The sequence below is a fragment of the Coregonus lavaretus genome, assembly GCF_964263955.1.
Source record: "Coregonus lavaretus genome assembly, chromosome: 13".
Taxonomy (NCBI): Eukaryota; Metazoa; Chordata; class Actinopteri; order Salmoniformes; family Salmonidae; genus Coregonus; species Coregonus lavaretus.
Genome location: NC_140000.1, coordinates 38,178,000 through 38,195,664, shown reverse-complemented (window position 1 = coordinate 38,195,664; position 17,665 = coordinate 38,178,000). Strand labels below are relative to the sequence as shown.

Sequence of the window (17,665 nt, the reverse complement as noted above, 5' to 3'; positions counted from 1 at the left end):
TGAGGCTATGATTTCCCTCGCTGAATACACAGTAGTTGTCACACAATGATGCTGATTTTTATGACAACTACCTTGGCCTGTCAAGGCCAGTAAGTATTCTCTGTTGAGTGTTCCGTAACTTTCTCTGAAGGTTATGGAACATTCTCTGATGACACAAGCACATAAGACATGATCGTGGTCACTTTTTCATACTATCTACTGTAGTCTTTAGTATCTCTCTCCGGGGATTTTGTGTAGGCGGCTGAGATGTACTTTGTTGTATTATCTTTGTATTGAACATTGATTGTGTAACTGAATTGTGCTTCTTTGTGGAAACTAAGTGTGCATGGCTGCAGTTTTATATTTCTGTTTGAACATGTCATATTTAAAGCTGTATTCTGAAATTGATACAATATTTTGACGTGACTTATGTAAAATTCAGTTTTTAGAACACATTCAAAATGTACTCCCACTCACGATTGGTATATGTAGGGCGTTTTGGTAAAAGCACATACATTTGTCTATTGAATCAGCACCATGTGCTTCTGGAGTGTCTCAAAAGACATGTCAAGTTTGTCCCACACAGGTGAAGAGAAAGCCATTTGGCCTTTACTTCTGGGTTTTCTTGAATGCAAAAGCTTTCAAAATAACTGCTTATCTTGAGGTTCTCAGGTTTTCAGTATGTACAATAATTATAAAGTTCAGGTTGTACAACTATGGCTTCCTCCTCAATACCTATACAGTATGTAAGTATGAATGCAACTGGTGGACTTGCAATAACATGGTAATAACAATGTAAGCATTGAAAAGTAGTCTACACTTGGATTGGTACATACAGTAATCTAACACAATGTTGATAATTTCTTTACACTTTTCGTTGCAGTTACTCACAACTTTATTTCAGAAACCCTAATCTCATGTGCCAAAGTAATGAGTGCCAGTTTTGATTATAAATGAATGCCTTACTCAGAGCATCTCTCATTCAAAACAATGCAATATCTCTTTTTCTACCTGAAATTGTACAATCACTGGAAATACTCTACAGTACATATGTATGTTTGAGTTCTGGCACAGTTGGAGGATGTGTTTTGCAGTGTTTGGATGTTGCTATGTGTGTGTTTTGTCATAATTATAGGACAGTGTGATTATAATAATATTGATTTTGTTCAGGGGGGTATGTGCAATCACCGTCCTGTACAGAGGCATTATTCTGTTGAAGGACATATTATAATATCAGAGTTTAAACTTGTAAGATAATTCTGACCTTCATATACTGTATTTTCTAAATAAAGAGATCACTGGTTTTAATTAGTATACATTTTTCTATGGATAATGTTTAGGAAGTCTACACCCTTTTTACAACCTATTCAGGATAGTGTTGTCTGACTTATGTGCATTCCACATAAGGTTTTCCTGGAGATCAGGTAGTGTGAGAATACGTGATGATTTCTTGTATGAAAGTGTTTTTTGTTTTTATCCCAAAGTTAAAACGGTAAGCAAAATAGTTTCCCCCCTTTGGTATAGGTCTATTTATTGATTGTCAATAAGGAATGGTGTTTTTGTAATATAATATTCATGATGCCAGGAGATAATCAGCAGATTACCATGGTGATGTAAACAGACATTCTTTGTGGGAGACAAAGGACATGTGAGACAGCAACTAACGTCATGCCCAGCAGCACAGAGAAGGGGGACAACCTTGTAAAAGCGGCTGCCTATTCAAACACCAAGAACAAGCCTAGTCTCTACGACAACAGGATACAAACTCATGGGATGTCGTCTCTCTGCCAGACTTTTACACGGAAAGGTTGGTAAGCATAACTATTTCTATTACAATTCTAGGTTATTTCAATTTGTGTGACTTCATTTGATTTAAAAATTCATTTCACTTGTTCACAACGACCTAATAGAAAAATGACATATTGCAACTTGTAAGGTTTGGGATGTGGGCATGCATCCTTTACTTGAAAAGTAAAAGTAACCCATGTGTGATGTCCCTGATGTTTCCAGGTTTCTTTGGTGACACATTTGCAGAGAATGAATGATCTCACAAATCATATAGAAGAGGAATGTCCACACAATGGTACAGTAAATTTGATGCAGTTGTTGCATACACTGATCACTGGTCAATGGTGCAGTGTAGAGCTAGTAGCCTACATTACTGAACATACTGCTTAACATGAACTTTTCCATGTTATCTATAGTGATTATCAAATGGTTTGTCCACAGCCTACAGAATTAAGAAAATCAACAGAATCCAGAAAGTCAAGGTCACACAGTGGCAGGCCTGTCAAAAAGCCTGAGAGGAGAAGGTCATCCAAGAAGAGATCAGTCAGTGCCAAAGCCACCAAGTCAGAAGTGGACATTCTCAGTCCAGCAGCCATGCAGAATGTTTACTACATTTCCCACAATGCAGTTGACTGTCTGGAGTTCAGAGGCTTTGGATGGCCTGAGTCAACAAAAAAGAAAACAGGAGGAATGAAGGGCAAGAAACCAAAAAACAAAAAGTGATTCTACCATAAACCGTGCCAAGAGCAAAGCAAACATTGTCATAGTTTAGTACGGGCTCTATTCAATCCGCATGGCAGAAATCCAGCTTTACAGCGCAATATAAATTTAAAGGCAATTTTCCCGATCAGTGGAGCCTGCTGAGGGGAGGACGGCTCATAATAATGGCCGGAATGGAATGGTTTCACGTGTTTGATAGCATTCACTTCATTCCAGCCAGTATTATGAGCCCTCAGCAGTCTCCACTGTTGCCAATTTTAGCAGAGACTGCATTCATGCTAAACACTGCTTATGTCGGCTAAATCGGAAATTACCTTTAAACTTCGATCACAGAATCTGTAACACTTCAGCTTTACAGATTGAATAGAGCCCTGATTATAATGTAGATTTTTGTTTATCTATTCTGTTCAAATTCAAAATAGAACTTTGGTGACCTCTGGTGGATTGGTAGTTATTTACAAAGCACAGGGGAAAGAAAACGTGGAAATATGTTGACCTCTGCTGGCATACCATACCCAGATGCTCTCAAGAAAAATTGTTGTGATGCATGTTAAGAATGCTTTTCTGGATAATGGATGTTAAGAATAAACATGGCTAGTTAGAATAACCACCCCACAAAATAATATTTTACTGGATGGTGATGAAGCATTGCGCTAGGTCCTTTGGCTTGACAACATTAGCTTGTTATGCAATGTAACACCTTTCTCCTTTCAATTTATGACAGACACTTGAACAAAATTCAGCAAATGTATTCATGCAGGCTAAACAGATGTAGGCACATCTGAATTAGGCCTACGATGTTAGAGAACAGCATTTAGCCTAGAATAGACGCCAAACGATGCAATTTACATGAGCTGCTCATTCTCAATAACATAACACCCACAGAAATATAATCCATAGAACAGGCCTCCCAATTCAAGTGTATTTATATGATAACACCACTCAAAAGCAGTAACTGCACTCTGTTTAGTTGGCAAAACTGACAAGCGTATATTGTACAAATGCCATGTTTAGACTTGATATAAATGCTATTGCCAGTGCCCCACCTAAAGGCCTGCCCTGCCCAGCTGCTTGCGAGGATAAGGCCAAGGTTTCTGGAGTTTAGATGATCCCACAGCAGTTAGTAATCTTTGCATTTCCACTCATAAATAGCACCCTCATAATATTATCTTAAAAAGTAGCTAAGTACTTTATGAATACAAACAAACAAAAAATCTGGGCCAGTCCATGCACTTTAAAAATCCTACTTAGAGAATCCATTTTTTTTTTTTTTACAATTTATTCCTCTGCCAATGTAATAACCTTAGTACACAGATTGCCTTTAATAGCAAAGATTAAATTAGATGAAAAAAATATCCTCTGTGGTGTGCATCTTGTTGTTCCAATAGTCCCCATCTCTTCAATCTGGCTCTGATCAACAACATGGATGTAAAGAAACATCTCTTCACTCCTCTGGAGGTTTCTTCTTTGCCTCCACATCCTTCTTGAAGGCTTCTATCTTTTTGGAAATGTTGGGGACCTTAAACAGAGGTGGAGTAATCAGAGAAGAGTGCCAAAAAGAAAGAGTTCAATGACATAGGCCTATTGTATTTGTCATGCAAATACACAAGGGAACCATTGACACTAACTGACATATATAGTGGGTTGTTCCCTAGCTGACTAAACTCCACCGTGAAGGAAGTTTCTGATGACTCCAACAGAGTGGAGCAGAGACCAGGCTATGTGGAATCTAGCTCTAACTACATCGATTCGCCCAAGGTCAATACTTTAAAAAAAAATTGAATTATGAAACACCTACGTGTACCTATGTTTGTCCTCTGTAGTTGTGCCTTTCTTTTGCTGAAATCCATACTTTTTCAATCAAATACAACCACCGACTGTTTGCTCATTGCTGTTGCGCAAAGATGGCAACTCTGCGCAAATGCCAATTGAATCTCAATAAGGAAACAGTTGGTGGTTGCTTTTGATTCACGTTTATTGAAAAAGTATGGATTTCAGCAAACAAAGAAAGGCACGCAACTACAGAGGATAAACATAGGTACAAGGTAGGCGTTACATAATAAACTTTTTTTAAAAAGTATTGACCTTGTCGATGTAGTTGGGAGTTAGACTCCACAAAGCCTTGTCTCTGCTCCACTCGGTTGGAAGTGGAGTATAGTCCGCGGCGCTAGTTGTTCCCCTTAGTACCTCGTAGTTTTGAGCGAGGTACATCCCAACAACGTTTCCCAAGGTAAACCCAGCCTGCAAGATTAGAAAGAAACAGTTTTATTCAAGACGGAATACATATTGTTGTTTTTACTAGCTAGGTCAGCAGCATTGACAATGCATGGTTAACTAGCTAGCATTCAGCATAGTTATGATAGCTAGCTAAGTTAGCAAACTAGCTAGCCCATCATCAATACACACATCACAAAAAGACGCAGAAAGTTTGCAATATCGTTTTCATTTCGATATCAACTCACCAGAAACTGCAGCATGGTCTTGTCTAATGAATGAGACAATATTGTATGTATTTTAGCAATCCAGTTGATGGTTTCAAAATCCGGTCAAAACAGCTAGCCAGCTAGCAATGTCATCAACAGTGAATAATGCGCATGTCATGTCGCCTTAAAAAATCATTTTAATTTTGCAAGGTTTCGGTCATCTGGTGTCTACGCCGGTGCTGTGTGTTCAAACAGCTACTTCTTCTTCTTCAGTGGGGTTTATCGGCGGTTGGCATCCAACATTATGGTGCACTACCGCCACCTACCGTACTGGAATGTGGGCCAGAGACAGGGAGAAACTAAATCCTACCTGCCAACCCCGTTTCTCTTAAAAAAGATAGCAACATATGTGAAACTATATCTAATGACGTTCTTCTCAATATACTCTTTCAACTAATTTCCTGTATCCCCTTCTCCCTCATACTAAATCTCATCCTCTCTCTTTCCCTCTGATGCTGCCCACACTGTAGCAATACATGTTTTTTTTCCCACCTTTATTTAACCAGGTAAGCCAGTTGAGAACAAGTTCTCATTTACAACTGCGACCTGCCCAAGATAAAGCAAAGCAGTGCGATAAAAAACAACAACACAGAGTTACATATGGGGTAAACAAAACATAAAGTCAAAAATACAACAGAAAATATATATACAGTGTGTGCAAATGTAGCAAGTTATGGAGGTAAGGCAATAAATAGGCCACAGTGCAAAATATTTACAATTTAGTATTAACACTGGAAAGATAGATGTGCAAGAGATGATGTGCAAATAGAGATACTGGGGTGCAAATGAGCAAAATAAATAACAATATGGGGATGAGGTAGTTGGGTGGGCTAATTTCAGATGGGCTGTGTACAGGTGCAGTGATCGGTAAGGTGCTCTGACAACTGATGCTTAAAGTTAGTGAGGGAGATAAAAGTCTCCAGCTTCAGAGATTTTTGCAGTTCGTTCCAGTCATTGGCAGCATTGACATGCTCCACAGTCTCTATTTCCTGACAATAATCACACTTTCCTGATGGATGCTTTCCTATCACATTTAATGTCTTATTCAACTGGCTGTGTCCCACACTTAATCTTGTAAAAATAGCCTCCTCTCTTCTGTCCCTTCCTGCCGTCCCCCCCTCCCCGACTTTCCTCTGTACCTGAAATAAATGCCTTCCCTTATTATTTCTATTCCACTGCTCCTGCCATCTCTGCACCATCACTGTATATATCAGTCTTTTTTACTCTGCCTTGCTCATTGACACTTCAGCATCAACATCCCCACTACTAAGTGCTTGTTTAGCCTGTTCATCTACCGCCTCGTTCCCCTCCACCCCCAAATGGGCTTGAACCAAAGTAAATCTTATCTGAATACCCATCTGTTTAATCCTGCCATGGGTTTGTAGCACCTCATAAACAGGTCTTGTCTGCTACGTGAGCTAAAGGCTCATTAACACTGCACTTGAGTCAGAGCAAATAACTATTCTATCTGGCTTAATTTCCTCCACCCACTTCAAGGCCAACAGCTCCGCCATATATACAGCCTGATGATCTGTAATACTGTTATGTTTACTGACTGCCACCCCACATTCCTGCACTACAAATACTGACCCAGTACGTCCCAACTTTATGCAAATCACCAGTGGCGCACGCTGGGCGATGACCAATCATATGGAGTGGTTACCATGACGAATTTAACGCCATGCGACCCAACGCTGGAGACTTTCTTCAGCAAAGATGGCTGACAAAAATACTAGGATTGAAGCAAATGCAAGTAATTATAACTTCATAACGAATCGTGCAAAAAAAAAAGTACAGTTGAGAAGAATATGTTAGTTAATGTAGAGACAAACGATTATGCATTATTTTTTTGTCATAAAGTTAATTTACGAAAATCGCTATTTAGCAAACATTAGCCAGCTAACTTAACAGCGCTGTATGGGCGTTGTGAAATGAGTATGACATTGTAATTCTGGTTGTTTCATGTTTTAGGGACTCCTAAAACAACCAACAAACCAGGCTGTCGTCTTGTGAAACAGTGGATGTAAAGAATCTAGCTAGCTATCTAAAGTATTTACTGCAAATTGAATGTACAATTGTGTAAGCTTGCCTTACTGATATTTGCCATGCAAGGCAGCTGAAGGAACGTAGCTAGCTAACTATTTTCTTGCTTATTGTGCAGGTGAGGATAAAAATACCTGTATGCCTATGGATGTGCAGCTAGCTATGTAGCCGATATGTGTATGGACCCTAAAACGTTTGGTATAAATATTAGTTCAGAACCTAGCTATGAACCTCAGCTGTCATAGCCGGTTGTATCAACGTCAAAACAGTCGGAATAACATTAATGAAGCCTATGGATTGAGTATAATATAACTTTGTGACAAGGATGCAAGTAGTATATACATGTAGTTATTACCAAGCATGAGATCCCCACATTGTAGCTTGTATATTGAATATATTCACTGATTATGTACTCTACCTTGTCAAATAATGGTGCAGTTCAGGTATGAATGTCTGTGAGACATTCTTTTTCAGTCATATACAATACCAGGAGTATAAAACTCCAGTCTTTTAATGATGCTGTGTCTGTATGTATTACAATTATACACTTCAACAGTGTTTACCAATCCTGGTCCTGGGACATCACTGGTTACACATTGAAACTATGCAATAGACTAGAAACATGATTTAACTAGTTAAAGGCTGATTTGTAATTCATATATACAGAAACAGAATTTAAAAAACAGTACACTACACTTCCTATGCATCATAGGTTCATCTCAATATCTAATTTCCTTCATCTGCACTGATCTGAGGACACAGGATAGGTGTAGTATTTCATCAAATGAGAGACTTAATTTCAACCAGTAGAGAATGTGAAATGCTTTATTGGAAAAAGTTAATTATCCAAGTGTTATAAATACATAATCCATTTTTAATAGAAATATTATAATTGTAATATTATATTATAAATTCAAGTTCAATCTGTACTTCAATGCACATCTGGTGTCCATTATAAAAACAGGAAGAAAGAGAAGGTGGGGAGAGAGGTGTGAGAGAGTGTAAAAGACAGAAAGGGAATTAAGTAAGAAAAGAGGAGCATGGAAGACAGCATATGATTAATGAATTACAGTGCTACTAAACTTAATATTCTTTCAGTTCATCACAATTACATAATAGTGTCTCTAGCGGTGTCTCCTAACCAGCCTTGGGCGGGTGAGGTAGCGATGACGGGACTGGGGGTTGGCGAGAGAGAGCATGATTAAGTCTTGTTTTTTTTCTAACACTCTCAGTCATCATAATCATCAGGAGGTGAAACGCAAAACTGACCTTGGATCATTAACTCTGGGACTACTACATCTCTATCTATATTTCAATGTAAAGCATCTCTTTAATAATACTTCCTGTTGACCCGACCAAGTGACCTCTCACCTCTGATCATGCTGTGCCCTCTATGTAGCCAGTTCAGATGTGGGAGGGGTTCACCGACACAGCTGATATAGCCTAGATGATTTAGGGAGAAGAGGGATGAAGTGAAGGAGAGAGAGACTGTTAATGAGAAGATAAGGTAGTTAAAGAGACAGTGTTCAACAGGAATCTGTGTGTGTGGCCTCACCTGGTGTCCACACTAAGTGTCTGCAGAGTATTTTATACTGAAAAACATGCACAGACACACGAGGACAAACAATATAGTGTAGTTATATACTGTAAATAGAAATAATGAAGTGAAATAATGAAGTCTTACTATTCTCCATGGTTGGTCCTCTTGCCTATTCTTTGAAGTTGGAAGGAGCCACAGTTATACACCTGAGCCTGCTTACTGCACCACACAATCCATCAATCAGATTGATACGCGAGTGTGTAGGTGTTTTGTTTTTGTACAGACATCACCCTTACCTAAACAACACCCTCACCTGAGAAGTAGAAATCAAAGGGAGAGAAACTGGGAATTGAATAACTGCAGTTGACATAGTTAAGTAAATGGAAGAATACTCTTATTGCAATGTGGATGGCTCTTAAAAGAGCCTTTGGTTGTGCATAGTGCAGTCTATGGTGTTGCCAGGGAACAGCACCCTCTTCGAAGAAGTAGGAGGTGAAGATCTCCTGCACACGGACTGCCTCCTGTGCTGCGTTGTTGGCCCCCATCCTTGAAACATCCTGCAGAGCAGCAGACCTCTCCTCTGGCACACGGCAGCGAGCTGCAGATCCCCTCCTGGTCCTCGTGTCCATCCTCATGAAGTTATGCAGGACACCGGTAGCCTTCACACGCCTGAATTCCCCCACGAGACAGTCCCAGATGGCCCTGATCACCCAACCGTGCAGTGCCCTACACGGTAACTGTAGGCAATCGTTTTAAAGGAATCTCCAGTTGCAAGGTATCTGTAGGAATATGGAAGATAATGCCATTATTAGACTTTTACATCACCAGGTCATTGTGGATTACTAAAGTATAATATCTCTTATAACACATCATGATAACATTGGATAGATGGATGCATGTGCACACATATGTGCATGTGTAGCATGTGACAACAGCAGGATCACCAGATTATAAGTGATTTTTGTGAGGGTGTCAACTTTCCGTTCAGCTGTCCCGGCTAGTGATTCTAGGACTTTGTTGAGGTCTTGGTCTAGTTGATTCCATTCCTTGGTTTCGCTCATCTTTGGCCATTTCATTATTTCTGTTGTTGGTTGGGTTGGTCGGGCTTGGGTTTCTGGGGTGGCATCAGATGGGTCCCTCCTGCGGCCTTGAGGTGACACGGGTGCTGAGAGATCTCCAGTGCTGTGAGGTGCTTCCGGACTGGAGTTCTGTGTCTTACGAGGTGCTACAACTTTGCGCTGCACCTGTATCTCCACTCTTCCACATTTGGTCCTGGCTTGTTTTATTTTCAGCCCCTATTTGTTCTTGTGGGTCTTTCCGCAGTGCCACTTTACTTCTAATACCTTCCACTTTACTTCTAATACCTGATTATACCGGTAAATTGTTAATTATTTGTAATGTCATAATGCAATATATGGAATGCCATTGCATTTTAATATGGGAGTGGTGAGATAGTAACATAAGCCTTTGTCTTTGTGTTGCAAACAAAAATATTAACGCAACATTGGTTGGTCCCATGTTTTATGAGCTAAAAAAAAAGATCCCAGAAATGTTCCATACGCACAAAAAGCTTATTTTTCTCAGATTGTGGACAAATTTGTTTGCATCCTTGTTAGTGAACATTTCTCCTTTGCCATCTGACAGGTGTGGCATATCAAGCAGCTGATTAAACAGCATGATCATTACACAGGTGCACCTTGTGCTGTGGACAATAAAAAGCCACAGATGTCTCAAGTTTTGAGGGAGCGTATAATTGGCATGCTGACTGCAGGAATGTCCACCAGAGCTGTTGCCAGAGAATGTTCATTTCTCTACCATAAACCACCTCCAACGTCGTTTTAGAGAATTTAGCAGTACTTCCAACCGGCCTATCAACCACAGACCACTTGTATGGGGTCGTGTGGGCGAGCGGTTTGCTGATGTCAACGTTGTGAACCGAGTGCCCCATGGTGGCAGTGGCGTTATGGTATGGGCAGGTATAAGTTACGGACAACAAACAATTGTATTTTATCGGTGGCAATTTGAATGCACAGAGATACCGTAACAAGATCCTGAGGCCCATTGTCGTGCCATTCATCCGCTGACATCATCATGTTTCAGCATGATAATGCATGGCCCCATGTCGCAAGGATCTGTACACAATTCCTGGAAGCTGAAAATGTCCCAGTTCTTCCATAGCCTGCATACTCACCAGACATGTCACCCATTGAGCATGTTTGGTATGCTCTGGATCAACGTGTACGTCAGCGTGTTCCAGTTTCCGCCAACGTCCAGCAACTTTGCACAGCCATTGAAGAGGAGTGGGACAACATTCCACAGGCCACAATCAACAGCCTGATCAACTCTATGCGAAGAAGATGTGTTGCGCTGCATGAGAGGGGAGGGGGGGGGGGTGAATAGTTATGCACGCTCAAGTTTTCTGTTTTTTGGTCTTATTTCTTGTTTGTTTCACAAAAAAATAATATTTAGCATCTTCCAAGTGTTAGGCATGTTTTGTGAATCAAATGATACAAACCCCCAAAAAATCAATTTTAATTCCAGGTTGTAAGGCAACAAAATAGGAAAAAATGGCAAGGGGGGTGAATACTTTCGCAAGCCACTGTATCTGTGACCAACAGATGCATATCTGTATTCCCAGTCATGTGAAATCCACAGATTAGGGCCTAATGAAGTTTTCCTAATATGAACTGTACCTCAGTAAAATATTTGAAATAGTTGCATGTTGCGTTTATATTTTTGTTCAGTATACTTATTGAAAATGTTTCTGGTTGATGTCTTTAATTTAAAAGTATAACAATTACACCACTTTGCACACACATTTGAATACATTTTTAAATCAATAAATGTTGTTTCATGTTTTATTTTAGTATTTGAGTCAGTAGATTACCGTGGTTAAGTATTTACAGTTGTACAGTATGCTTTTACAGAATCACCAATAACTACTGCAATACTTTAGGTATGTGTGTTTGAAAATATATTTACGTGTTAAAGCTATTAATTAAATGTAATTAAAATGTCAGTTATGATGAGAATTATGGTAGGATAATGTTATGGTCTGGATGGAAATGTGTCACAAAGAACTTAAATATGTTAAAACCCATTTACATTTTAATCTGAATTCATTGCTCAACATACAGTATTTAAAGTAAGAAAATTAGAACACCTCACTATCAGTAATGAGTCAAAATCAGAGCTGATACAGATCTGGCCCAGAGCCAATCCGGAGGTAAAATATGTATGGGAGATTTGGGAAAAAGCTGGGCCTGTCATGGCCCAACTCTGTTTTAGATCCGGAATCCAGATCCACGCCGGTATTGGCCCGTTGTGCATCTGGACCCCAGGTCCGTTTCAATAGATCCAGGCGTGGATCTGGCATGGATCCTTCTTGCTATCTGGGTAGCTAAGGTCTTTATTGGGTGATATGGGTTCAATCCAGGCATAGACTAATCTAATGTGCTGTTCAATCTCAGCTTTTCATCCTTTGTTTGTACATTTTTACTTTTCTCAAGTTCAGATAAAAGTGCATAAAACAGCTAGCTAGCTAGCTAGCTAGTTTGTGGCTCCAGAGACCTCTAGACAGGCTCTTCAGGGCCATCACTAGTTACCACAGCCAAAATCATAAACCCCGTCCATTTCTCTTCTTAAAATGTGATTTTAAACCTCACCTTTTTTTTTTTTTTTTTTTTTTACCTTAACCACACTGCTAACCGTATGCCTAACCTAGATAGCTTGTGGGTTCAAATCTAGTAAACTATCTATGCTTTTGAGGCTTATGTTGCAGATCTGCATAAAATATGGAGTCTGTGGTTCTGGGTCTGTTGCATTTAATCTAATCTATTGTGTTTTTATGCTAGTCACACCATACAAAAAATGTATGCACAGGATGCTGATTTCAACAGTCAATGACTCAAGTATTACAGCTTGACTCACTGACTGTTGAAATCAGCATGACTTGTCCTTTTTATCACAATCATTGCAAGGTCAAAAATCACTCCAAGGTTGCAATAATGTTGTATTTGAACACTAGCCAATCAGTGAGCAGGTTGTTACCTTGTATAAGGAAGATGATTCGGCTCTAGACAATCTACAAATACCGATCAACACCAAAAAAAAAGCTATATACTCGATGACATCATGTTATATCATATGTTCTTCAACTCAATCAACATTAGCATGAGATGCATGCTGCATCACACCCTGAATTATTTAAACAAACAATGTGTCCCCTTGTCATTGTGACAAGCAAACTCTCTGTGCATGCACACACACACACATATACATGCTGATTCATTCAGCTACTCCGTCACTCCCTTTTCTAGCCCCATTCGCTGCTTTAGCTGTAGGGGACGGGAGGCAGGCGTAACTAATCAAACACAGACACTATCCCTCTACATAAACCCCATAACCCTCCTCACATCTGTGTTTCAGCTCTTTATGTGCTGCACTGAGAATACTGATTCCTTCCCCTCTGAATACAGGGATCCTCTCCTCTCACAACCCAGCATCCTAGGATTGATACTACAGCAGATCTTTAAAGATGACACCCACACCCACTGTAACGCTCAACACCGGGGCCAGCATGCCTATCGTGGGCTTGGGCACATGGAGGGTAAGATAAAGCGCAATTTGTTTATTCTAGTCATCTTGCATGGATGGCATTGATAATTGTTGAACTGAACACGTGGAATCAAAAATTGGCAGTTAACGGCTTCTTTCCTTTGGCAGCTACTGGTATGTTCATCTTCTCATTTCCCATATATCCTGAGCGTTTTAATGAACTATGATGATGACCAAGATTAAGCATCTTATTTTTGCACAAATATTTTACTGTCACACTTGGAATCGGGGTTAGCCTATACTTGACTTTTGACCTACCAATATAGGCCATCATTTAGTTACATAACTCTGTGATATTAAATGATGATGAATATATTATACAGTATAATCATACATCTGTCATGATTAGTATTTCTACAGTATTATGTAGCCTTTCTGACATAGGCTCAAGTGTGAGGTAACCACAATAGAACACAATATCTAGGCCCTAATCTGTAATTCCTCTGAATCCCTGTGCAGGCAGAAGCAGGCAAGGTAGCAGAGGCAGTGAGAGCAGCCATCTCTGCAGGCTACAGACACATAGACGGAGCCTACTGTTACCAGAATGAGGATGAGGTGGGGGATGGCATTCACACCATGATTGGCCAGGGGGTGGTGAAGAGAGAGGAGATTTTCATCGTCAGTAAGGTGCGTACGAGGACGATTATCGACTTGGTCACTGTGCCAGAAAGGGGAATATAATCACAAGATGCATTAGTCATGTTTGTAGATTTGGTCATGGAGCCACTATGATTTCCCCCTAGATGCCAGGCAGACAAATGCTGAAGGCATGTCATGTACATGCTCTGTATGGTGACCAATGTCATGCTAGTACTATCATTTGTTTTGGGTGCACTCTTACTCAACTGCCACACATCACCATGACACTTCAATTTGTCCATAGGCTATATTGGCATTTATATTCTATTTCAACATGCGCTGCAGCAGTCTAATATTACTGTCTCCCAAATAGCTGTGGTGTACTCTCCACCAGAAGTCTATGGTGAAGGAAGCCTGTCAGAAGACTCTGAGGGACCTCAAACTAGACTACCTGGATCTCTACCTGATACACTTCCCTATGTGTTTTCAGGTACTGTATGTGTCTGTGTCAATACAATTACTCTATCAGCTTTCAAACTATCCCTGGTTAAGAGTGAGAGGACTATTGCCCTGTAACTAGTTTGCTTGTCATTGCAGCCTGGTGAGAACCTATTTCCTATTGGTGAAGATGGACAAGTAATCGCAGGTGACAGCAATTTCCTGGACACTTGGGAGGTAAGGAAAACAAAAAATGGTATACTGTATTCCGAAACAAACATCCCCAACACTAGCAAACAAGATCATACTACAAGACATTTGGCAGTTTACTGAGCTAGATCTTGACTTATTGAACAGGGTATGGAGGAGCTGGTGGATGCTGGTCTGGTCAAGGCTATCGGTGTCTCCAACTTTAACAAAGACCAGATTGAATCCATCCTGAACAAGCCAGGCCTCAAGTATAAACCTGCCAACAACCAGGTACTGTAGTCTGATGATCAAGACAGAAAAAACAAGTCAGTACAGTTTGTATCAAGGCGTTATTGCCCCATCTCTGTATTACCAACGCCTCATCTTTGCATTTGTCCCTCCAGATTGAATGCCACCCCTATCTGACTCAGGAGAAGCTGATCAACTACTGTCACTCTAAAGGCATCTCAGTGACAGCCTACAGCCCTCTGGGCTCCCCAGACAGACCATGGTGAGATAGATCACACTTTTATAAGATGTTCCTAATGTGTATAAAGTACAATTGACCTGTACACTGAAATTATCCAAAACATGCATTGTATTTAATTGGTTATTGACAACGTTTCAATGAGCGTGTGCGGTGTCGGACCCTACTCTTTCCCTACTTACAGATTTTTTCAGGCCCCACCCACCATTAAAAATTACATGTGTTTGACCATGTCAACATAAGGAAGACTAAAATAAATTACATTTTCAACAGGGCGAAACCTGGTGAGCCGGCTCTGCTTGAGGACCCAAAGATAAAGGCCATCGCTGATAAACACAATAAGACCACAGCACAGGTATGAGAGAAACAACAATAACCTTTACAAACGGTGAACTTTCCCCTAATTCTGCCTTTAGTGACATACTGTAGCAAGATTTTATCCTGTATTTTAAACCTTATCCAGAAATATTGAATTACACCAAAAATGAAAGCAATTGTCTGAGTATGTTGGTGGACAATCTGACATAAAAAGGAAAGGGAACACTTTGATGAAAAAGCTTTAAATAAAAAGGTTAAAATCCAGGCATGTCACATGATTGCACCAAACCCAGGGCCCTAGTTATAGGGAATACAAAGGGCAGAACCAACCGTGTTCTCAACCATGCTTACTCCTGTCATGATTTGTGACATTCTCAATTTTCAATGAAAGTCCATTCAAGTTGAGGTTAACACGGCTGATGTACCACTCTTCAAAATAACCTTACAGTACAATTATATATGCTGATAGATCTATATACAATGATTAGCCTATGTATGAAATTGGATATGGGTCCCATGTGGAGCGTTTAAAGAAAACGGCTAGGGGTTCGAATGGGTTTTGGCTGCCGTTTTCCAAGACAAGTCTCTTCTAACATAAGAATCATTGTTTTGAAACTGTGTCATTGGGGTGTCGGTCCAACGCTCACATGGTAACAGTTACATTCTTTGGCTGGGTAAAAGGAGTCTTGGTCTAGGGTAAGTCAAGTGACATATCGCTGTTCTTATCCTCTCCACAGGTCCTTATCCGCTTTCAAATCCAAAGGAATGTGATCGTCATTCCCAAGTCGGCGACGCCCTCCCGGATCAAGGAAAATTTCCAGGTATTTTTTGACAATTATAACTGGATGGAAGCGATTCAATAAAATATATATATTTTTTACTTCAAATAAAATGTTTCACTTCATTGAACTTTGGCAGTGTCTTTTCCTATCACATAGAACTGCCTAGATAGAGATGTGGAAACCACTAAGTGCATTCTAAGGGCGTGCTTACACAGGACAATTCTGGAAAGTCAGAATCCTGAAGGAGTTGGTCGCTCAGAGGTTAAATCCCCTTCTAGGTTCAAATCTCATCTCTTGTCTGTTTTCTGCAGCTTTCATTGTCATATATGAAGAGCAGTGTTCTAAGTATGGAAGAGCCATTGGCTCTGGTAAGAATCTTACCTCTGATGTACAGGGTTGTAGGTTCGATCCCAGGCTCAGCTCCTGAATGTGGTTGCGTTGATTCTCCAGGATAGTTTGAAGGCTCTCAGAACTCATGGAGGTAAATACCTGGGGTCCCCTCCTGTGAAAAGCAGCAGTTATGGAGAAAAACTCCTGGAAAAAGTGGGCACATCTCCATTTTAAAAACTAAGTGCCCACTTTTTCCAGGAGTGGTTTAGCCTGTCCGCTTGTCACGCCCTTCTAGCCAACTCCACTGCCCTCCGGGCATCATTGTGTGGCAGCCACTCCCTGAAGTGGCCTTGACTCACTGACCAGCAGTCCTCAGTACCCAACCATGCTCAAGAGCTGGCACCTGAGTTCGCACCTACAACCTCGTGCTTTGGGGGGGCAAGATCCTTACACCAGAGCCACAGACCTCTTCACACTTCTTACACTTCTCGTCGTATACACATTGTGAAAAACATTAGGAACTCCTTCCTAATATTGAGTTGCGCCCCCCCCTACAATCTTTTGGTTTCAAGTCACCGGTTCCTTCACACTTCAACATACTTATTTTGTTGCCTTCAAACAGGTGTTGGACTTTGAGCTGAATGACGAAGACATGAAAATCATCCTGGATTTCAACAGGAATTGGAGAGGATTCGCTATGGAATGGTGAGTCCAGAGTGTCTAGATGCTGACTTCAACCCCACTTTCCTCTTTTACCTGTTCTTACCTGACGTACCCTCCTCCTCACTGCAGGGGCAACAAGCACAAAGACTTCCCTCTGCATGCAGAGTACTGAAACCTCCAAGTGGAACTGGAACTAAAGACAAAGGACACTGACACGACACCCACATTCCTATAATGTAGTGCCTGTCTTCCTATCTGTGAAAGACACTGGGGACATTCAGCGAGAAGTCCAGTAGTTGTATATAGATTCAACCACTACTTTGACATTGTTCATGAGATACAGAGAAGTTCAGTAGGCGAACAGAACGTCCACAGATAATGTCAGTGTGTAATGTAATAAGTGCCAAATAGTGTTGCCTTTACTTGTTCAGAGTTTAAACATGTTTATGCATGTTGCATAGTTGGAAAGTGCCTTTGAAAAGCATGGCGTCCCTGTGCTCCTCGTTCTATGAAATTATAATTCATTACAGTGCTCTTTAGAGATATAGCTCAAACAATATGTTAACATTGACAATTTACACAGTAAAATGTGACTCATTCCAGAATTTCTTGATGTTCTGCACTAAGATGTTATGTAGTTCTACATATTTTTAAACAAGATTCTAATCCTGAAATATACACTTCTAACTGACTACCTTGATATATGAAT

The 17,665-nt window shown here is 40.4% G+C and overlaps 3 protein-coding genes across 4 annotated transcripts; 2 read left to right on the top strand and 1 right to left on the bottom strand.

Moving 5' to 3' along the window:
- Window positions 1-864: 864 nt before the first annotated feature.
- On the top strand, window positions 865-2,588 carry smkr1 (small lysine rich protein 1). The gene has a single exon (XM_084175420.1). It carries the CDS (start codon window positions 2,194-2,196, stop codon window positions 2,488-2,490), a length of 297 nt encoding a protein of 98 aa, XP_084031546.1. The 5' UTR covers window positions 865-2,193; the 3' UTR covers window positions 2,491-2,588.
- A 632-nt stretch (window positions 2,589-3,220) lies between these two features.
- On the bottom strand, window positions 3,221-5,184 carry stmp1 (short transmembrane mitochondrial protein 1). The gene is made up of 3 exons (XM_084175421.1): window positions 4,950-5,184; window positions 4,675-4,728; window positions 3,221-4,006 (listed from the first exon to the last, which is right to left on the bottom strand). Exons 1-3 carry the CDS (start codon window positions 4,962-4,964, stop codon window positions 3,932-3,934), a joined length of 144 nt encoding a protein of 47 aa, XP_084031547.1. The 5' UTR covers window positions 4,965-5,184; the 3' UTR covers window positions 3,221-3,931.
- Window positions 4,384-17,656, top strand: akr1b1.1 (aldo-keto reductase family 1, member B1 (aldose reductase), tandem duplicate 1). Of its 2 annotated transcripts, none has more exons than XM_084175416.1 (11): window positions 4,384-4,532; window positions 13,032-13,162; window positions 13,630-13,797; window positions 14,123-14,239; window positions 14,347-14,424; window positions 14,545-14,667; window positions 14,781-14,887; window positions 15,137-15,218; window positions 15,919-16,002; window positions 16,916-16,998; window positions 17,086-17,656. In XM_084175416.1, exons 2-11 carry the CDS (start codon window positions 13,091-13,093, stop codon window positions 17,126-17,128), a joined length of 957 nt encoding a protein of 318 aa, XP_084031542.1. In that variant the 5' UTR covers window positions 4,384-4,532; window positions 13,032-13,090; the 3' UTR covers window positions 17,129-17,656. The 2 variants fall into 2 exon arrangements, with proteins under 2 accessions (XP_084031542.1, XP_084031543.1); XM_084175417.1 differs by having other exon boundaries at window positions 4,391-4,525.
- The last annotated feature ends 9 nt before the right edge of the window (window positions 17,657-17,665 follow it).